This window comes from Filicampus tigris, chromosome 2 (assembly GCF_054856515.1).
Source record: "Filicampus tigris isolate MCC_2025a chromosome 2, RoL_Ftig_1.0, whole genome shotgun sequence".
Lineage (NCBI taxonomy): Eukaryota > Metazoa > Chordata > Actinopteri > Syngnathiformes > Syngnathidae > Filicampus > Filicampus tigris.
In genome coordinates this window covers 17,293,750-17,315,582 of record NC_141218.1, presented here as the reverse complement: position 1 = coordinate 17,315,582, position 21,833 = coordinate 17,293,750, and the positions used below count along the sequence as shown (strand labels likewise).

The window sequence follows — 21,833 nt, the reverse complement described above, 5'->3', positions numbered from 1 at the left end:
AAGGGTTACAAATATTTTTAGAAATTTAGATTAATTAATATAGGCGAAAGCAGCTTTTAAATAGCTGTCTACTGTAGTGACCACTATGCATGAAAGGGTTAATTAGGTATATTTTTGATCAGGTTGTTTCATCAAGTATACCAGCACAAGTAAGCAAAAACTGCCTTTTTAATCTTTTGGCTTAGACAAAATAATGTACATGCTTAAATTTTATTAGTGACTCTCTCTCTCCTTCTCTCTCTCTTTCTCTCCCTCTCTATTCTCAGTATCCTTTTTTAAAGAGTGTGACAAGGATATTAGACTGGGAGGGTTCGGGCCAAAATAGACATGTCTGTTGGTACAGCCCACGCTACAAAATAAGACCACCGCTATGTCTTAAATTACACAAACAAGAAACATAAACAACTAGGAGCACAAACCTCCACCAAGGCATTTTAATTTCTGCATAATACACATTGTGAGCTACTGAACAGCAGTTGTTGCAAAAACATGGTTTCTATCTATCTGCAACCACGGAACACAAATCCCGATCAATTACAGGGTGGGCTAAAAGTAGTTATACACTTGAAAAATATATTCTATGACATTATAGTACTATCAAGCACAGATTAGAATTTCAAAGAGATTCAAAGCAAGTGTTGGGGTTTCATGGAAGGTTAGGGTTTCAAAGTAATATTTTAAGACAGCATTAGTGTTTCAAAACAGTGTTTCAAAAGGGTTAGGATTTCAATTTAAGGTTTTTGCCTGTGTTAAGCTTTGAAGTTAAGGTTTCAAATTTCTTTCCTTCCTCCTTGAATAAGTTAATTTAAAACGTGTATACCTACTTTTAGTCAACCCTGTAGTTGATGAAAAAGTAGAAGTAAACAGGTAATAGAAACATGTGTATGTTGTAACATAAAGTTATCAATTGAATAATTTTAATCGGTGGTAATTTCACTATAGACATGACGTGGTGGGATGTAACAAAGTACAAATAATTTGTTTCTGTGTAAGCAGATTTTTTCAGGTATCTGAGTTTTGATTTTTTTTCTGAGGACTTTTTTACATCTGAAAGGATGTCTAGATTTGTTACTTTACTTTGTCCCAAAGGTTACTTTTATCATCCTCCACGGATAATGGGTACCTCTTAAGAGGTAAAGTCAACATCGGTTGAGATCCTTTTAACTATTTGACATTAATAACAAGGTAACTCAATGTGCTTCACATAATGAAAAGTAGAACATTTAAAAGCATTTACAAACAAGAGAACCGACGTTTAAAAACAAACTAAATAAATAAAAGGTCTGAATATTTTTTACACAAGTATCTCTAATTCTCCACAGTGAGTAAATGCGCCACATTTGACAATGTAGTTTAAACTCCAGTCAACAGATGGCGGTAGTGCAATTTTTGGATAGTTTTAATGACCGCCAAGAGGGTCAAGATGTGACGTATCACGTGATTATACAGTAAGAAGGGAGGGGGGGCAAACATGGCTGACGAGTTGGAGGAAGTAAACACAACAACAGAGGATGGCGAAGCAAAACAAGACCAAGAGGTCGCCAAACTTTCAAGCACGGACACTGACGACAACGCCTGTAATAACAACGCTCACGGCCGGGTTGAGAGGTCGCCGTCGGAGAGCAGCTGGCCAGCTCCGCTTTTATTGCTGGCTCGCAAGGCCACGGAGACGCTTAGTAGCGGGGTGAGCTACGCTTCTGCCCGGAGGAACTCCTCTGAGAACCCCGCGGCGGTAAAAGAACCCGAAACTGATTTAACCTGCACGGGAAAGAAGCTTCCAGGTAGGTGGGATAGAATACGGACACCATCGAACTAAATTGACACTTCATTTTGGACTGTTACTGAGACGTCAGATGTCAAGACACATGACTCCCAGAGAGAAAATCTAAATTTTATGGCTCCGTCGTCATGCCTGCTTCCTTTGACTTGTATATCTTTCTCTAACGTCTGACTGGCGTATTTTCCGCGGAAAACCGTTTGAGCATTTGTTCGATACCCTTGAGAGCCATGTACTAGTTCACCAGTAGGACAACTTTGGCTTCAATTATGTTACTTGTGAGGCACAACTGTGCACTACTGTACTTGTCAGCTTTACTAGTGACATTGTACTAGTTAATTTAGCGGAGCGGTCCACCTAGTAATAGTGCACAGTTTTGCCTCACTAGTGCCATTGCACTATCATCATCACATTTTATTTATATAGCACTTTTCATACATAAAAATGCAACTCAAAGTGCTTTAAAACATTCAAAGCAAAACATAGAATATGTAGTAGAATACAATTTGGAAAAACAAAACAAGAAACTGTTTTATTTTAGTTGGCGGGTGAACTTTTTATTTATACTTTGTATTTATTTATATGACGCTAATTTCCAAAATACCTTTGCTTTTTCGTAGCCATCAGATTTATCAGATATTTTCATTTGCGCAATATGGACTTTACCTTGTGCTGTAATTTATAGCTATGACGTTTGAGAAAAAAAAACTCCACCTGTTGTTGAACCTAACCCTTAATTAATAAATATTACTAAATATAGTACTAATATTATTATTATGAAAACATGATGTGCTACAGAAAAAAATGAGGACCGATTCCGAATCAGCACTTTTATTTGCATCTCTGATTAAAAAATTAAGTAAAAATTTTCTCCAAATCAAAATCGTTCAGCCTTTCCTACTAGTATGACAAAGTTGTCCCATTAGTGTTTAGAAATGTTTTCCTTTACTGGTAACTCATACACAGTCCTTTTACAGAATTGGCTTACAATGGAGGACAAAGTACCAGTTCATAAACCTTCAGCTGAATAAAGATATAAAAGATATCAAATAAATGTTCCAACGTCGTCCACTAAAAAGTGGTATTCATAGTGCGGTGTTCCACAGAAATCTAATTGGTGTGTTTAAAATGTTTGTGCTTTCTGTTATAAATCAGTGCTGCCTCCCAAAGACCCGATGGCTATAGAAAGATCCAATCTTCTCAGCATGTTGAAGCTCAGCATCAAGGTTGTAATCCAGTCCTCACTGAGTTTGGGCAGGACGCTGGACTCTGAGTACCCGCCCTTGCAGCAGTTCTTCTTAGTACTGGAGCACTGTCTCAAACATGGACTAAAAGGTACAGGTAACTTGATTGTTAAACATACACAGAGAATGCCATTGCATTTGTGTGTGTGTGTGTGTATCCAATATCAGTTCAAAGACACATGGTCTTTTTTCTTTCAGCCAAGAAGTCTTTCATCGGTCAGAACAAATCCATTTGGGGACCCTTGGAGCTGACTGAGCGGTTGTGTCCAGAATCTGCCAACATAGCCACAAGTGCCAGAGACCTGCCCGGCATCAAGTATGGTTTAGTCAAATCGACAATTCAACTTTACATTGCTTTTAAATTGCCCGTTTTAAAGAACTGGTACTGAAAACACTAAGTGAATCGCAATCAATTTATGTCAAATAAAATAATGTCCTATTTTTGAATGAAGGGATGGAAATGAAAAAAGCCCTGGCAACTAGTGGTGCAACGGATCATATAAATCATGGTTTGGATCGGATCCCGGATTTTGAGTCATGAATCGGATCGTTTTTCAGAAAGAAAAAAAAACGATACATAGAACTTTGTCTTCATCTATTTTAAAAAATGCTTTTGCCCATAAAAAAAAATAAACTCCTAAAGTCTAATATGGCTGTTTAGGACTGGCAACCAGTCCAAGGTGTACCCTGCCTCTCGCTCAAAGTCGGCTGGGATACGCTCTAAGTAACCCATGACCCCAATATGGCCAGGCGGTGTAGAAAATGAAACTACAACGTGTCTGTTTTGTGTTTCTAGGACTGGTTTGGGGAGAGGGAGGGCATGGCTGCATTTAGCGCTCATGCAAAAGACGATGGCTGACTATATGAAAGTCTTGCTAGACTGCAAAGATCTCCTGAGGTGACTAAGTTGAATACTTTTTTCGTGGCTTGGGCCAATTTGCAATGTTATCATTGTTAAGACCATCCCCGTTTGTGTCCCCCTAGTGAGTTTTATGACCCCGGAGCCCTGATGATGGAGGAGGAAGGGGCGGTGATGGGGGGGCTGCTCGTGGGCCTCAATGTCCTGGATGCAAACCTCTGTATTAAAGGCGAAGACCTGGATTCTCAGGTGAGCGACCCCACCTCATCCCCGGTTATGAATTAAAGTAGGACACACACACACACAGTGGTATTATTTTTCTGTTATCTAGGTGGGAGTCATTGACTTCTCCCTCTATCTGAAAGACTCGACCAGCACCGAGACCCCGAAAGAGTGAGTATAGTCCAGAAATGATTTTCCACCAATGATTTTTTTTGCCTTTGTTCATCAGTCTACTGTAGGCCAGGGCCTTATAGTGACAGGTAGAACAATTAGATGCTCTTCCATTAGATGTCAGACGGTACATAATATACTTAAATTTGGGAGAACCTTTGGACAAATATTTGTAATTTTTTTTTTCCCTATACTTGCTGGTAGGTGCAGTGCTAATTTTCAAACAGCATAAAGTGATAGCGGCATATTTTATCTATTGTAAAGCATTTGTAACAAATTTACTCTTGAATAATTTTCTCTTTTTTCATGTAATATTTTGACGTCATTCCTATAAAAATGTCTTTCCTCATAATACAACTTTGTAATAGTTGTAATGTAATAGACATTCTCATAAGTTACAAATGTTTGTCATGTAATATTTCTACCTCATTGTTGTTTCATTTTGAGTTTTCTGTATCTTGGCATAATTTTTTTTTTAATGTTTCTTGTGACATTCTGACTTTTCTGGGGTAATGTCAGTGTTTTTTTTTTTTCCTCCCAATATTTCAACTTTATTCCCTTTGTTGAACTTGGGGGTTGTTATTCCCGCAATATTGCAACTTTGCTTTCTCTTTTTTTTTTCCTCCCAATATTTTGACTTTATTCATATATATTGCAGTTTTTCCTCAAAAACCTCCCCTTCAAATTGTGCCTCTTTTTTTCCTCTAAATTTTACAACTTCAGTAACAAAACCTCTTATTTTTGATGAAAATTTAGAATTTAAAAATTTAATCTACTGTTTTTTTTTTTTTTTTAAACGTTGTTATGGTGGTGATATTTGGAGGCCTACATATTTTTTCGGTGGTACTTGGCATGCGAAGAACCACACTGATTTTTAACAGAATGTTCTAAACCAAGAAGCTCCTGCAGTCTAAAAGTAAACATCTCCAGAGAGTTCTCACCCTTGTACCGTTTCTGTCTCGTTCATGTCATTTCAGTAACGCCAAGATGACGGCCATCTTGGATCAGAAGCATTACATTGAAGAGTTGAATCGTCACCTCAGTGGCACAGTCACAGACCTACAGGCGAAGATGGACTCTCTGGAGAAAACCAACAGCAAACTTGTAGAAGAGGTCAGAAGTTGAATGGGGGGGGGGCAATGGGAAAAAAATGTTTCAGTGTTTGTCAGAAAAGCACTACAGGGAGTCATCGGTTTTTGATGCCAATATTTCATGTTTCAAGGTTAGAAATGTGTTTTTTTTTTTTTTCCTTGCCCATACATTTGACTCTGACATTGACAAACCAGGCAAACATTCCTGATTGTCTTTGTGTTGTATTTTTCTTTCAGCTTGCGGCTGCGACGGACAGAATCAACTCTCTGCGAGAAGAACAGGAACAGCTGCGACAGGACAACGAGCTGATCGTTCTGGCCAGTCAGAAAAAGGAAGAGGTCAGAATGCGAATGCTTCAGTTTGACACGGCTCCAAATGGGAAAAATAAACTAGCATCTTGTGGGGTTTTTTTTTTGTTTGTTTTTTTTATTTTTGCTTTTCAAGGCGGCACTTCAGGACAGCCAGGCGGAGCTGGAGACGTACAGACAAACCCGGCAAGGCCTGGATGAGATGTACAATGTCGTGTGGAAGCAGTTCAAAGAAGAAAAACGCATTCACCAGGTCAGGTATTGATAGTCAGTAGCTCTGAATATTTGGCTAAGTTTACATAGACATTTACATAGAAGCCCTTCGCTCAAATAACAGGGAAATAAGCACAGATTTTTCAGTTTCAGTTCAGACTATATGCATGCAGCTTAACTACACATTAACGTCAAGTCCATTTTGTGACTGTACAGTTAAGATCTCAAGTCACATCTGTTGAATTCTTATGACGTTATTCTTGTTTTTGTTTTGTGTACGGGACAATAATAACTCAATCGATATTTAAAACTCAATGTATATGTATATTTATATTATGTAGAGCCCGACCAATATGGATTGTTTGTGGTTGATATCAATTCCAATATTTGGCATGGTAAAGTTCTCATAACTAATTAATCGACCAATTTAATTAAAAAAAAATGTTTATAATAAATCAAATAACTTATTTTATCTCCATTAATGCTTACAAGAATAAAGATAAAGGCAGAAGATTTAACTGTTGCACAATACTTTGGCCTGTAGTATTTTTCAATTTTACAGTGAAAATTTTTGTATTGTTTTTGTTTTTTTTGTGTTATGGGGGCGGTGTTTGAATGTCATTATCTTTGTTTGACGTTGTAATGTGTTTAAAAAAATCGTTTAAAAAAAGCACAGATTTTGGCCCGTTTTTAAAAGAGCTATTATAGGCTGATTGTCAGGCCGTAATGTTATTCTTACAATAGATTTTTTTAAACATGCTATAGAAATAAACGTGACTAGAAACATCGTATTAAGAATAAAAACAAACTTCCATGTAAATATAATGTAATAAGTACAGCACATCTTTTATCATCATGTTCAATTTCTGAGCGCATGCATCATGGTTCTGACATCACCGTTTCGTCCAAAAGGTGATTCTGTTGTATGACGGCGTCTGATTTCTCACCCGTCGGCAATGATTAGGAGTTGGAGCGAGAGCTGGAACTACAGTTGGGTCTGAAACAGGAGATGGAGATGGCCATGAAGCTGCTGGAGAAGGACTCGCATGAGAAACAGGACACGCTGGCGGCCCTGCGACTCCAGCTCGACCAAGTCAAAGCTTTGAACCTTCAAATGTTCCACAAAGCTCAGGTACACTTTACACATTACACCTACATTGAAACACAAGATGCATTTTGACCAGTTCGGGGGCTCTGCAGGACTTTGAACAAGAGGCGGCCAAAAAACAGGCAGAGGCTGAACAACTGGAGACGAAGATGGACGACATGGCGAAAGCCATGACACAACTCGAGCGGAGGTGTGTTTTTGTGCGTTGATCGCATTGACAATGACGAACGATGCTAATGAGTTGGCGTGCTTTTTAGGCTTCAGAGTTCAGAAAAGGATCGTAAGAAGAGCGACCAGTCTGATAAGGACCTGAGGGTTGAGCTGGAGGGAAAAGTGAACGCTCTTGAAAAACAACTGAGTGACCTGGATGCACTAAGGTACACGAACTTTATCCGTCACTGTGCGGTGCAGAGATATTTCATGGGTTCATTTTTTATTTTGTTTTGACTTTTGGTTTGCTAATTCAATTAGTTTTTGGAGCGGAATTTGTTTTTTAATGCTTTGCTTTTGTTTAATTTTTATTAGCTTCAGTTTATTGACGAAGATGAAAATGAAGGACATGTTCGCTATAATTACGCTGATCAACCGCACATTTTAATGAATGACTTCATGTGTTCCTTCACGTATTTTTGACGCTGACTTAATAAAAACGTCTTTACTTTTTTTTTTTCCTAGCATATCAGGTTTGAGAAAAATATTTTCATTTTTAAGTTTTGACTTATAAAAAGCTTGCGTAATATGGATTTAATCATGCATTGTACTTCAGACAAAAATTCAACCTGTTGCTCTACCTACCCGTTAATGCATAATGTCACTAAATATATTACATTTATTATTATTATTGTCATTATTATTATGAAAACCTAATGTGATTACATGACCAGCTGCGAGCTGTCAGCATATTTACTCAATCGGGCGCAGCGAAAATGTGCTCAACTGCAGCCAATCAGAGTCCAGCTTGTCCTTCTAAGTTTGTTTTGCAAGTTGAAGTGAACACAAACCGAAGGAGGAAGAAGCAGTAAACCTAAAGTAATGGTAACAATTACCAAACGTGCAGCCATGACTTAACGCAATCGTCCGAAGATGAAGCTAATTTGACAAGAGAAGTTTCTTCCCATCACTTTTGTGGTGGCATCTCCAGAGCGACGTGGAGGAAGCCGTTGTGCAAGGTATGTCGTCAAAAACCGAGGCAGTACAAGAAACCCGTTGAATCATTTGAACAAGTAAGCGCCCACGTGATGAAGTGGAAAGCATGAAAATGCGAGCAAAGTTTGCACAACCTTCCCACGTCAACATTAACAGTTTAACCGCTAATAACTAGACGGCAGCCACAGGACGTAAATAACAATTAATCGTGTCATCTTTTGATCGTGCATATTTGCAAATAGCAACGTTCACGTTGTATGTCGGATCATAACTTCAAAAATGATTATGTTTACATTTGAAGGTGTATGTCGTTCGTCATTGGTTGTCGTGTTGAATAAGAACATTAATGAAAAAAATGTATGTTAAATGAATTACTGAGTTGAATTACTATCTTTGTTGTTGTTTAAAAGCAATGAAAAAAATGGATTTTTATAGCTTTCATTTTTATTTCGGTAATGATTTTTAAATCTATTTTATTTTAGATTTTGGTACTTCATTTGGTTTTGTTAACTACAATAACCATGGTGCGGATAGGGGAAAAATTGGGCCGCAACTGCTAAAGTTTGTGCTTGAAGAATAGAAAACTAGTAAATAATACGCTATACTGTCAAACTTTCATCTGTGTTCTTGTTCTCTGGGTCTTTTGGATATAGAGTACAGCGTTTTAAGTTGGACAGTTTGGCTGCTAACAAGACATTTGACTTGGACTTACAGTATTGTCTTCTGTGCGGTCAGGCTGGGCTTGGAGAAGGAGCTTGTGGTTGAGAGGGAACAGCGACAAGGCCTTCAGAAAGCCCTCCAGAGGGAGCAGGACAACAGTGCTGAGCTTCGCACTCAACTGCAACAACTCCAAGGCCTGCAAGCCGTCAGTAATTCCGGAGTTTTACCTCGCATGCATCCATGCATTATATTTGATATGATTGACGGTGCTCAGGGATAAATGAGCACTCTACCCTTTTTGCCAGTCCGTCCTCATTCATAAAAATAATCGTCCTCCGACCCCATCCGTCCTCGTCCTTTTAAAGCGCTCCCGTCCTTACATTGTCAGTCTGCGGTGTCTGGCCTACATAATACGTGTAATTTTTATTTTAGTTTATTTTTCCTATAGGAGTTGCAGGATTTGAAGCTGGAGAAGCAGCAGCTGCAGCAGATGTGTGAGCAGCAGGAGCAGGCTTTGCAGGAGATGGGGCTGCATCTCAGCCAGTCAGTGCTCTTCTAAGTTGACCAATTTCCTTTTTTTGTTGCCAGTCACACGACATGTCATGTTATTCCTTCACATTTTCATAAGGTCTAAACTCAAAATGGAAGACTTTAAGGAGGTTAACAAAGCCCTGAAGGTAAAATGGTCAATACATATGGTGTATATTATACATCAATTTGTATTTGAAATACTGTTAAATGCTGAGTGTTCCTTGCAGGGCCACGCCTGGTTAAAAGATGACGAGGCCACGCAATGCAAGCAATGTCAAAAAGAGTTCTCGATCTCCCGAAGAAAGGCAAGTCTTGCTTTTTTAAAAAAAAAATTATTCAGATTGAAGCCAAGCATTCCCGTGTGGCTCTCACACCCGCTTTTTGTTTTCAGCACCATTGCAGGAACTGTGGGGATATTTACTGCAGCACTTGCTCCAGTAACGAGCTGGCCTTACCTTCGTATCCTCGTCCCGTGCGGGTCTGTGACATGTGTCACGCCTTGTTGCTGCAGAGGAGTTCATCCAAATCTTCCTGACACGACACTGACCCGCCAAATATTTGTATCTCGCGCCGCACAGACACTATGCTTAGCCACGATTGTTTATGAATGTCAATTTGGTGTTACATCTGAACTTGCTACCTGAAATTCAGGAACTTTCATGCATTACATGGTTTCAGTACTGTTGAAGATCATTTTGCTGGAGGAGGGGAAAGGCTGTCAAGCTGGGCAGGACTCAATGAACCCTTTTACTGTCTGCTTTTCTATTTCTGACGTAGGTATGCCGCATTAGTTTCCCCAGAATTGTCTAATTTTATTCACATCGTAATGCACTAACACTGCAGTAGCTAAGTTTACACCAGTCCTGCGTCTCAGTTGCATCTTTGCAAATTGTGTATAGAATGATAATCTATTTTAGAATGTATTAACACGTGGTGGATTGTGTACTCTTAACTCATTCGCTGCCATTGACAAATTGACTTGTCTTTTCACAGTCCAGCCATTCAATCCCAGGAATTTATTTATATTTTTTCAAACATTGGGGTAAAAGAGGGTCTGAAAATGTCTGGCAGTGAATGAGTTAAGAGTTGTTTTCTATAATCTGGGGAATTTTTAACTTGATATTTGATGAATGAATAAAATTTTCAACGTTTCCATGACAGTCCAACTAGTTTATTCACTTTGCTCACAGAAAATACAAATAGCATTACAGGCAGAAGACAGGTCATGTCAAGTGATTCCAGACTGACTTACTCCAGATGGTTCCCGTGAAGAAAAAGTGCCTTGTAACTGGTCACACCTTAAACATGCTGCAAATGTCAATGTGGAATTTAGATTTACATTGTACCACTGGAAATTAAACAAAGCACTGTTGAAAAAGTTGAAACACGGTCAAAAGTCTTAGATTTGTTCATGCACTCTGACATACAAAATGTGGTAAAACACCAGCATTGATTTGGGTGTCTGAGGAAAACTGGACAAAATTCTGGTAATGAAACTGGAGCGTCCTTATGACAGAGGAACAGGTGACAACCAATAGCAAACAATCTCTTTCCTGTCTCAGGACCAAGCACTCTAAAAAAATGTACAAACCCCACCCATCAATATGTTCACAACCTCACCTTGTTTCCTTATGGGTGAGACATTTCCGGTCTTTGCAGCAAAATGCCGACTTAAAACAAATCCTCACGAAAAACGAAACGGTTCAACAATGGTAAAAAAAGAAAAGAAAAAAAGACTACATTCCCCATCCGCCACCAAGTCCATTCATGGAGCTTCTGCTACTGCCGCCTCCTCCACCGCCACCATAGTAACTGCTTCCCATTCCGCCCTGGTTACCTAACAAGAGAGAGATAATACACAATATAGGACCCCACAGTTCCAAGGTGATCAACCCAAAAAAACAATTGTTGGTATTCAGGGCAAATGCTATGGCACTCACTATAATCACTGTAGCCGCCCATGCTTCCTTGGCTGCTGTATCCACCAGAATAACCTGAGCTCAGCTGGCTTCCACTGTAAGACGATTGGCTCCCTATGAGGAATAACATGGATCAAAAATTATGTTCTGTTGTATTTTCAACAAACCATTCAAAGTGTTTGACTTCTATGAGCAGGCCCAGAGTGGCCCACCTGGAGCAGCGTGGAAATTCCCGGTAGGCCACCGGGGGCGCTATTGAGTCACAACGATGCGGTAGCCTTAGATTCATTGATACTCTCTGCCCGAATTCATTCAAATTAATTATGAAGATTAAACCAATCGCAGATAAAAGTGTATTATTTCGTAAATTAAGATCAGTAAAACGTTTGCATTGCTGCTTGTTGAGCAACGTTCTGGATTATGTGTGCATTTTTGTCATGAAACCAAGATTGTGGACGGTATGCTAAACAAAGACTTCTCCGTTAGTGGGACAACAGGCATGAGCGCGTGGGCCACTACACATTTGCGTGCCTACTGCACGGACGCGCAACACTTGTGAGCTAAAGTGGACTCGTCCAAGCCATTGAACTGCAGGGCAGAAAATCAGTCCCCCTTCCAGCCCGACTATGAACGAGCCATACTCACCTCCCATCATCTGGCTGCTGTAGGAGCCGTTACTGCCACCTGCTGTTGAGTTTAAGAACAGCTCCACATAGCGGTGCTCTGAGGGGCACAGAAAGACTACCAGTGAGGATCATTTCCACGCTTTGCCAATTTTTGAGGTCGCCGGCATCAGCTGTGCCAAACTCACGCATGTTGGCTTTGTCTTTGGACATGGCGGCCACCGCATCCTCGTGCGTCGCAAACTCAACATCAGCCTCCCCGGTCACCCTGCCATCGGGGCCGACCTCAATATGAACCCGCACTGGATTCAATGGGGAAAAGAACTGCCACAAGCAAAGGAAAGGCGCTTTGAACACAATACATTCTCGAAAGGAGAGGACCGAAGCGTTTGCAGTAATCCAAGTTCTCTTTTGCTAAGTCCACTCGGGCTTACAATGTAGATGTCTGACTCAGTGGCTCTGTAAGGAAGCCCTCTCATATGGACACAGTGGCCCGTTGTGCTCTGGAAGGACGAGCCGCCGCCACCGCCGCCGCCGCCGCCGTCGCTGTACCGGCCGTCCGAAACGCCTGAATATATATATCAGCGAGATGGACTCGTTTTAGGAGGATTTGTTTTCCTAATGGCATTACCACGTGTGTGCCATCTGGCATGAATGGAGAGAATACTGCAACAATTGATCACCAAATCGGATTTCACTTCTTCGTCCGCTCGACACACCTCCTCCGTAGCCTCCGCGGCGCATTCGGTCGTAGGAGCCGCCCCGGTTCATCATGCTGTAGCCGCGCCCGCTAGAGGGCCGGTCATACGGGCCCGGTCTCTGCATGCTCATGGGCTTCCGCTGGGGCTCGTAATGAGTTCGAACCTCGGCGCGGCTACTCTTGAAGATCTCAATGTACCTGACGTGCATAGAAAGGCCACAATGAGGGAAGGAGGAAAGGTTTGGGGCGGGGTTTGCTAATGCAGAAACTGTCTTGGTGCAGCCCGTCACAGTAGTACAGTAATTTGCTTAGGCCATGTTAATTGAAATGGGAGTTTAACGGCATAAAAATGAAGCTTGCCAAATGGAAAAGGGCCTTAGGCTATGTTTTATTTTTTTTTTTTTAGAACTGGATTTACTTAGAACTCAAAAATCAGATGCCCTGTATTGTTGCCGTGGCAGCCAGTGTCCTGTTATTAGCCGGGCAGCGTTACCTGTGAAGGCGGGCTCCGTGTCCTTGCAAAGTTGGCCTCCAGCGATTATCCTTACCAATGTAAACCACTACACAGCAGTCTGCTACTGACATACCATTTGTTGCCATCATTTGTCAATGTGCTCAATTTGATTTTACAAACATGTTTCCATGGAGCAAATGTGTTGCATTTTGTCATGAAGGTTAGTGTGTGTTTGTGGTACAAATTACAGAAGTCAACGTGTCAGTGAGTTCATGTTGAGGGTGCACACCATAAAGAAAAAGCAATGTTTCCAGCCAACCAACCAACCATCCCCACCTGTGCCCTATTCTTTCCTTGTGTTTCTTTAGAGCCTTTTCAGCTATATCCTGTGAAGCAAACTGCACGAAGGCTTCCCCCGTACTCCTCCCCTGGATGTCCACCGGCAATGTTATCCCATTTGGCACGATTTCCAACCCTTCAACCCAAGGACAGATAACCCCAGCGGGGAACATATTAAATCACATGCCCAATCACACAAGGAAATGTCTCTAAGAGAGAGAGAGAGAAAACTTATGGAACACTCTAAACATCATCACACATACCAGTGGAGTTGTTAACCGGCCACTGGCAATTTGGAACAAATTACAAGAGTGAGAAATGGTAAGAGGAATGGGTAGAGGGATGGAGAAGGGCACATTAGTCTAGCAACGGTCTGTTGATGACGAGACAATCTGGCGGGTGACATGAATGAATTCAAATTACTCTTGACCCATTGTGTGCTACGACAACATTGTCACGTTCATTCAAAGGAGTTTTAAAGCCAAATGCAAGAAAATTTCAGGGGGTGAGGGGGCAGTCACAGTGCAGAGATGATGAACTGAATGTAGGAGTTTTAAGTAGAAATCCAATCAAAATGTTTCTTAGCAATATGTTCCATGTGCCTCCACTAGTCTAGACACGCTATTCTGGTAAGTATTGCGTTTGTGGAATAAGAACGGAACGGAAAAACCCGCCCGTTTTAAGCCATCTCGGGAGGCGGCCATTTTGTCCTGCACTGCTACCAGCTGTCAACTGAAATTGACTGCGCAGGGCTATCCTGTTTTCTGGGTTTGGTCGCGTGAGGATTGCAAGGCATTTGACGTCAATTTTAGTCTTTAGTCAACAGCGGAGGGCAGTAGAATGTCAAAATTGCTGTCCCCTGACATTGATGTTGGGATTAACCTGAGGAATTCGTATCCCGCAAACGCAATATCAATCAGAATACCGTACACATAGAACGTATTGCAAAAAAAAAAATTGGGGCATGACTTCCTCTTTACTAACTTTAATTAGGATGAAAGGAAACCAAGTGCGAGAGGGAGGAAAGTTATTTTTCTCCATGGTTCCATTGCTTAATTTTTAAATAATACGATGACTTTTGGATAAGGAAGGAAGAGCTTATCACAGGGGTCACCAACATGGTATCCCGAGGGCATGTTCTAAACGTAGCTCAACAGTGATGTCACACTGTGATTTCCTAGGAATTGTTGCACAAAAGATCATTGGGAACTAAACACTTGCAGAGGTTTTAAGTAATCAAGTGTTGCAAAATGCTATTTATCTGTTTCCAACTTGGCCATTGTGGATAAGCGCTCTGAGAAATCATTTACATGCGCAGTGCCTTCATTTAGATGAATGTCAATTATTGATTCATTGAATCAAGTGAATCGGCAAAAATTGGCCAATTTTTTGCATTTTTTTTAACACATTATAACAAGACAATGACATTCAAACATCCCCCCCTAAAAAATAATACTAAATGAAAATCGTCCGCTTAATAGTTAAAAGGACAAAGTATTGTAAAACATTCAATAGTTCTGACTAATTCTGACTAAATCTTTGTTGTAAGTGTTAAGGGACCCAAAAATAATGTTCATTATACATTTATTTTTTTCATGAATCAGTTATCATAATTTTATTCTGCCAAACATCACAATCAGCATCAGTCTAACAAAAGATAACTGGAGCTATTTCAGAAGTGTGTATACAATTGGAAGCCCTTTGGCATTATCGACTACTACCAGGAGGTAGCTGACAATTTTCCAAGAAATTGGTGACCCCTGGATTATCACATTGACGGTGATGTGCCGGTACGCTTCGATTAATACAAGGTCAAATTGACTTGAGTCACTTTAAACATATAATGACACAGTCTGTAGGTAGGTGTTCTGAGCCTACACAAAGTGGATGACGTGCTTGTATAGCTTGACGAGTTAGTAATGGCGATTTATAGTCAAGATTGGGCAGAGTGGGACAAAACCGGGCATTCATTTTGCTCTTTTTGGTGTTGCTTGCTGTGCTTTACTGAAATAAAATGACTAGGGTTGCAAGTCTCAATTATATTCGTCATTGATTAATCTGTGGATTAGTCTCTCTACTCATCAATGGATTAATGTTGTTTGTCAAAAAACATGGAAAATATTTGCCAAAGCTTAAATGTATTTTGTCCACAAACTAAAGATGTTCAATCTACTGTCAATATTTACAAGTAGATGGAATCTGAGAAACAAACAAAACTACTCAAACAGCTCGATTGATGATGAAAATAGTTCACATTTAATTTAGTAATAATTCAATTAATTCATTGTTGCAACTTTGAAACTGACAGAGTTGTTAGGTTATAATTGCAGTAAACAAGACGGAGGGCAATGTCAAAAAAAAAGGATACCGGCACATCTCATTCGCATAGCACATTCCCGCCCTTGCATGAGGCAAAGCTAATAATTATTCTTAGCTTGTTTTGGATATCAATCACTGTTGTTGTTTTTTATTTTTTTTATTTTAAAAGATCCATCTTATTATTGGAATAATGTACGAGATTCATCTAATTATTCCGCAGTGTCAGAGGGGCTTGGAATTGTAAAACAATATGAATTGCTCAGTAAATACGGGAGAACGGAAACAAAGGAAGACTGGAGGGAAGATCAAATTAGTAATTAAAAATAATCTAATTTAAAACATAAAATAAAAAATAATTCCATTAATGAATAATCACAGATGAAGAAAACTTTTTACCTGAGAAAAACTGGACGATCTCCTCTTTGCTGCAGCCAAAGGGGAGGCCTCGTAAACGCACAAGCCCATCTCCTGCTGTCTCTGGACAGTTTGGACCAGTGTGCTTCATGACCCAATCCATCTCCACATTGTTTGATTTAAACACTGTTGTTGGAACACAAGGCAATTGCACAAATATGATCGTACTGTGATCAGCAGTTAATTGGTCACTTTCCCTATGACAACTCATGTTTTTAAACAATATAATACTGCACCATAATAAAAACATGACTATTGATTCAAATGCAGTAAACTACAATTCTCAAACAACTGTTCGGCCCCTCTTCTTCCACACATTCAAAATCAACTCTGAAAGCTCTTGTTTGGAATTATATGACAAAGATGAAAATGAGTAACATTTTTGCTATAACCAAGATTAGTTTTATAAATGTAAGCTGTAGTTTCAGTAAGTTATCTTAATTAACATTTTTATTTTATTTCATTTACAAACATGTTTTTTTTCTATTTTAGTTTACATCAAAAACGAGACAGAGGGTTTATTCCTCAAAAGTGTATTTAATATTACATCAGTACCTAAATGAAACTTTAAAAATAAACACTTCTTAAAGAGGGAGAGAGGAAGTCAAATGTTGACTTTACAATAACATGCACCCCTATTAGTCTAATCACGGTATTCAGATTAATATTGCATTTGTGGAATATAAATTAAGCCGCAAAAACCTCCCATTTTTATCCAGCTCAGGGGGTAGCCATTTTGAAAAAGGCATCACAGTGCCTAAGGGCACTAGCAAACGTCACATGACCACCAGGTGAGCTGTGACGGTCGTTACCTGAGCCCTTGGCTACTGTGATGTCATTTTCAGGTGACAGCATGTGGCAGGAAGAGGCAAAATGGCTGTCCCCTGCGATGGTTAAGACCAGGTGGATTTTGCTGTTTAATTCATATTCCACAAACGCAATATTAAAGGGACACTTGGATAATCTTAACATTGGCACTCATATAATGGGTTTGCATGTAAAAATGACATCAGTACTAAAATTAAGTGATTTAAGGACTTTTTTGGGGATTAGGTTTACAACAAATTTCCCCACCCCTTTTTGGGGCGTGGCTTATGTTATGTTTTCGGTCTCAGCTGTCCACGTCACGGGAGGGATCCAAGCGTGTTAATATTGCTCGCTTTGTCAGTTCTGTTGTCTAAAACCGATCGAACTGACCGATCGCCACCAAAATGCAAATGCACATTATTGCTCTTGTCCACTTCAACCATTGAAAGTATAAGTGTTCTGCACAATAGTTTGGATTTATTGACATAAAACGTGATCTCATCATGATCACCTCCACAAAATCCACAAAATACCGTGGCAATTGCTCCTCCACTTACCTAAGCTAAAGCGGACAAGAGCATGAATGCGCACACAAAACCCGTTTATATTTCGGACATTTAGCGACGCTAAACTCGTGTCAATCCCCCGGAGGGAGCAGGGCAGGCAGCAGGGCAGGCAGCAAGGCAGGCAGATTGGAGCTTTATACCCCCACCTCCTTCCCTCTCCGGGTAAAGGTAGGATAACGGGACGGCTAATGGCAACAACTAGCTTCAGGACGTTTCAACAAAAGGCGTTAGCACAACAACATTAGCTCCTTACTGTCCGCGCAGCGTGTGGAGGTGATCATGAGCCTGCGTCTTCATGTCATGGGGTGTCCGACACCGCTTGCAGCCGCCAGCAAGCATCAGCTAACAAAAAGTTCCAGCGAGGAGGCTGACTGCACAGCCGAGTGTGGCCGCATTGGAACGTAGTTTCGGCTGTTACGTTCCACTGCGTCTTATTGGTCGAATAACTGGGGGCATTTCTCATCCAAATAAATGTGCACGTCCACTCATTCCCACTTCAGTCTCTGTAAATTTCCTGACTGGTGTTTAATGCCTCGCTCGACCTAACCGTGATCAGCAAAGAAGCAGTGTTTTTTTTAAACGCAAAGAAGCAGTGTGCGCTTGTCCCAGCCTAAGTCTATGTAGCTTTGCTCACTTCCACATTTCCTCATTCTCATAAATCAGCCTTTTGATATGTTGAGGTGGGCATTAGTAGGGATGTTCACATAAATATTGGTGCCAATTGATCACCGTTTTTGGATGTTATAAGTAGGGGTGGGCGATCTGGCAAAAATATTACGATTTTTAAAAAATAAAATCACGATCACAATTTTATCATGATTCTTTTTTGACATCGTTTTTTTAAGACTAATTTGCACATTTCTGACCATTTTCCTCATGTTAAACATATAAAACATATTTGAAACGTATATAAAACTCAAAGAAAAGGTAGGGGGCGCGGCCATTGTCCTCATTAACAAGGGGCGTTATTCATGGAGTCACTTATTTCCTCATTTCTCCCAAATTTATTGATAAAATAGAAAATGACAACTCTTTCCATTTTCCAGATCAAAAAATATATAAAATGAACTTGTTAGTGAAAACATGGCCATCAGAGTACCGTGTTTAGATTAGTGGGGCCGCGTATTATAGAACACATTACAGGCTTTCGGGTTATGCAGTACTCGACCTACGTTGTTTTGACTTAACGACGCCCGAGTCACGCCCGCCATTGTCTCCAGCCTAGGGGTGGGCGATAGGGGGGAAAATATATATATATATATATATTTTTTTTTTTCTCACAAAAACTCAATAACAATAATTTGACGATATCCTACAAAAAATATTTTAAATCAGTACTTCACAGAACAATTATGGATAGACAGCGTTTGTGAACAATAGCTCGTGTTTATATTTTAAATTGCTTAATACAGCTTCTGCAAAACAACGATATTCTACGGCAATATTTAACAATAAAGAGCTAAAAAATTATGGCTAGACTTGCATTGATTTTTGGGAACGTTTATGTCATTTAAATGTAAACTATTCCATAATTATATGGCATATATAATGACATTTTGAGCTGTATTAAGTACTGATGTACCACTGCTAACTAACTACTAAAGGAATCAGTATCAGGAAAAGGTGTTTATTACAGCAATCAGAATGGGGGGGGGGGGGGGGGGAAACTTATTATTTCATATGTCATTTGTGTGGCGGTGTATTACTGTCACCCAGCGAGATAGAAAAAAAGACGTCATGACAACACCCATTCACATACATTGGCCACCGTATTCGGAATTAAGTTGGACAACAAAACTGCAACTTACCAAAAAGTGCATTTTCCTCACTCATTCTTCACTCTAATATGTAGACTTGTGACTTCAATGTTTAGTGTATCCTGGCGTCACACTAATACGCTGTTGTAGTTTGCGCAACATGCCTCAGGAATACAGGCTAGTTACGTTGTGGACTACAAGTGTGTTAACTGAATGTTAAGCAATTCATCCAGGCTGTCACGTTTGACTTGCTCGCTAAAGTACAGTGTGTGTGTGCGCGTTTGTTGGCTCAACTCGGCGATTGTTTTCAGAGTGTGTGTGTTTACTAAGCTTTTGTTTGGCGTGCTTGTTTTTCCTCGTAATCCATATGGCTTGTGGTGGAACAGAATTGCGCTTCACGGTGACCGTTTTGGCACACCTAACAATGTTATTCCCACAGAAGTCAGTCTTGTCAACCCCAAACCATTTACAGAATAGAAACGTGGACTTGCGCTTTGCTATGATTACCGGCTGGACACCGCTACATATATGAAACACAGCTCGGCTGCAGTGCACACAGAGTCACGTGATTGGGTGCTGCCCGCTGAGTCAGTGAATGATTATAACATCCTCCTCTGCCGTCAATGCACACTGATTTGCCAAATGAGGGTTTCATCATTTCCTCATACTTTGCGGCCATCGACTGACTCGTTCTCCATTTTGAGGCAGTATTAATACTCGATTATGTCAAATTGAACATTGTGAAAGCAAGATTGACGATATCGTTGACGATATATATCGCCCACCCCTACAACTCCAGCCCCATAGTGTTGAGTGTGTGTGTCAAAAAAATAAATAAATCAGGATCTTCTAGCGATGCTGTTCCAGCCAAGAGGAAACCAAATACGATGTAAACGAAGCTGGATATCATCAAAAGGTCGGCCAAAGGCAAGACACTGACAAACATCGGATATTTAGGGATTTAGAGGGTATTAAGCGTTAATTCCATTTCGTTCGTAACCTGAGGACCACCTGTACTGTAATTGAAAGAAAATATGACTTGACTTCCCCTTTAAAGATTACATGCAAAATTAATCTACTAAATAGATCAATGCAACTGAACTGTAATTAGGCAGTGATTCTTTGCTGTACAACTAGAGGGAGCCCATATACCACTAGTGGAACTAGTACCACAATGAGGATCACTGCTGAACAGTAACGGTAAGTACATTTTATGCATGCAAAAAATGTTGTGTTTTCAATACATTTTAAAGTGTTTTAATATGCCTAACGGATGTGGGAAGAGTAAAACAATGGTTTTTTTTTAAATATTGTTTCTCTGCATTTCATATTTTCAGATGGGTGTGGAATGCATCCTAGGCTGTAAATAGGGGTTCTCTTTAATGGTGCTTACCTTCCACATATCTGTGACCCATTGTTTCTCTATCCTTCTTCAATGCTTGCTTGAGGTCTTCTTCCGCTTCGAGCTCAACAAACGCCTCTCCACTGGGACGACCCTCTCTTGTGGAGGTGAAGTGGACGCCGCCGCCATTGCCAAGAATTTTACAGTCTAAAATTTGGAATGTAACATACATTGCAATCCTCCATTTATTTAAATGTTTTTTATTCATGTGAAAAACACTGAGGCCAACCTGAGAAAAATCTCTGCACTTCGTCCACCGAACAGGACCAAGGGAGACCCCTGATTCGGACAACGTACCCTTCATCAGCCATATCTGGTCACAAGCCTTTAAAATAAACAGTTTTAATCAGTTTCAAATATGGAAATTCAGAGTGAATATTGAATTCTTGAAGGGAAATTTATTCAACGTCACAAAGGGTCAAACCATGTCTCTCGTCAATTCAAATTTTACACGAAGGTGATTCACAACATCTTGAAGTCTTTAAATACGACTAAAATTTTGCACTGGATCGTAACAATCGACTTTGGGGATTTTAAGCTCAATGCTCACACAAAAGAGCCGTGCGTACACCACCACAATTATTAGCTGTTCCACTTCACCGAAAGAATGGCGCTACTTCACAAAATGGAATACTTTCGTGCATTCATTGCAAAGGGCTTCGTCTAATAATATTGTGTTGTGTTATGTTATGTATGACAAATTACAACTATTGGTTTCGTGGACTGAAGATACAATATGAATACTTAATGACAATTGACCAGTTTTCTCGCTATGTGCACACTACCGCACCCTGGTTGAAGAACAAAAGCGGCCCACGCAGCCTGCGCCACATTAGCCTAACTCGTTAGCTTCTAGGCAAATATTTGCTAACTAAAATGTAAATGCGTTTGAAGAACCTACCTGTAGCTACAATCTTATCACATGAGTTACAACATTACCCTGTAGAAAATATATCGAAAGAGCGAGTGCATCTGTTACCTTTTTAAATCACAGTGAGAACAGGCTGCGAATAAGGAAGGCGAAGGCCTGCGTGATGGAGCCAAATGTAACCGAAGGCAGGGTTGCCAGGCGTTTGAACTAATCTCCTTCAATAAGTATGAAAGCACGCATTCACTTGAGACTCAGTCGACCACCCTATCGCCGTTGTCATAGCATTAGACTAATTTCAAAGCATTAAAAGGAATTAAGTTGTCCGTTTGTG

At 40.2% G+C, this 21,833-nt stretch overlaps 2 protein-coding genes across 3 annotated transcripts; one reads left to right on the top strand and one right to left on the bottom strand.

The window, feature by feature from the left end:
- Positions 1 to 1,452: 1,452 nt before the first annotated feature.
- rufy1 (RUN and FYVE domain containing 1) lies at positions 1,453 to 10,483 on the top strand. Its single transcript, XM_086013711.1, has 17 exons — positions 1,453 to 1,781; positions 2,933 to 3,112; positions 3,220 to 3,337; positions 3,818 to 3,919; positions 4,006 to 4,129; positions 4,212 to 4,273; positions 5,251 to 5,386; positions 5,602 to 5,703; positions 5,810 to 5,926; positions 6,851 to 7,018; positions 7,087 to 7,184; positions 7,252 to 7,371; positions 8,876 to 9,005; positions 9,249 to 9,343; positions 9,429 to 9,477; positions 9,559 to 9,636; positions 9,723 to 10,483. The coding sequence occupies exons 1-17, from the start codon at positions 1,472 to 1,474 to the stop codon at positions 9,864 to 9,866; spliced, it is 2,133 nt and encodes a 710-aa protein (XP_085869837.1). The 5' UTR covers positions 1,453 to 1,471; the 3' UTR covers positions 9,867 to 10,483.
- Positions 10,484 to 10,486: 3 nt separating this feature from the next.
- Positions 10,487 to 21,833, bottom strand: LOC147151622 (heterogeneous nuclear ribonucleoprotein H-like). 2 transcript variants are annotated; one of them, XM_086013732.1, is made up of 11 exons: positions 21,611 to 21,833; positions 20,861 to 20,956; positions 20,623 to 20,778; positions 16,082 to 16,225; positions 13,364 to 13,502; positions 12,593 to 12,771; positions 12,308 to 12,441; positions 12,062 to 12,197; positions 11,896 to 11,973; positions 11,272 to 11,364; positions 10,487 to 11,168 (listed from the first exon to the last, which is right to left on the bottom strand). In XM_086013732.1, exons 2-11 carry the CDS (start codon positions 20,940 to 20,942, stop codon positions 11,068 to 11,070), a joined length of 1,242 nt encoding a protein of 413 aa, XP_085869858.1. In that variant the 5' UTR covers positions 20,943 to 20,956; positions 21,611 to 21,833; the 3' UTR covers positions 10,487 to 11,067. The 2 variants fall into 2 exon arrangements, with proteins under 2 accessions (XP_085869858.1, XP_085869849.1); XM_086013723.1 differs by having other exon boundaries at positions 12,557 to 12,771; positions 21,611 to 21,821.

Excerpts from the sequence above, each read along its gene's own strand:
- rufy1 (XM_086013711.1), top strand. The coding sequence starts at position 1,472 with ATGGCTGACGAGTTGGAGGAAGTAAACACAACAACAGAGGATGGCGAA. Across the intron at positions 1,782-2,932 it reads CACGGGAAAGAAGCTTCCAG|TGCTGCCTCCCAAAGACCCG; the intron begins GTAGGTGGGATA and ends GTTATAAATCAG. Across the intron at positions 9,344-9,428 it reads ATGGGGCTGCATCTCAGCCA|GTCTAAACTCAAAATGGAAG; the intron begins GTCAGTGCTCTT and ends CATTTTCATAAG.
- LOC147151622 (XM_086013723.1), bottom strand. The coding sequence starts at position 20,942 with ATGGCTGATGAAGGGTACGTTGTCCGAATCAGGGGTCTCCCTTGGTCC. Across the intron at positions 13,503-16,081 it reads GATCGTCCAGTTTTTCTCAG|GGTTGGAAATCGTGCCAAAT; the intron begins GTAAAAAGTTTT and ends CTTGGGTTGAAG. Across the intron at positions 11,974-12,061 it reads CAAAGACAAAGCCAACATGC|AGCACCGCTATGTGGAGCTG; the intron begins GTGAGTTTGGCA and ends TGTGCCCCTCAG.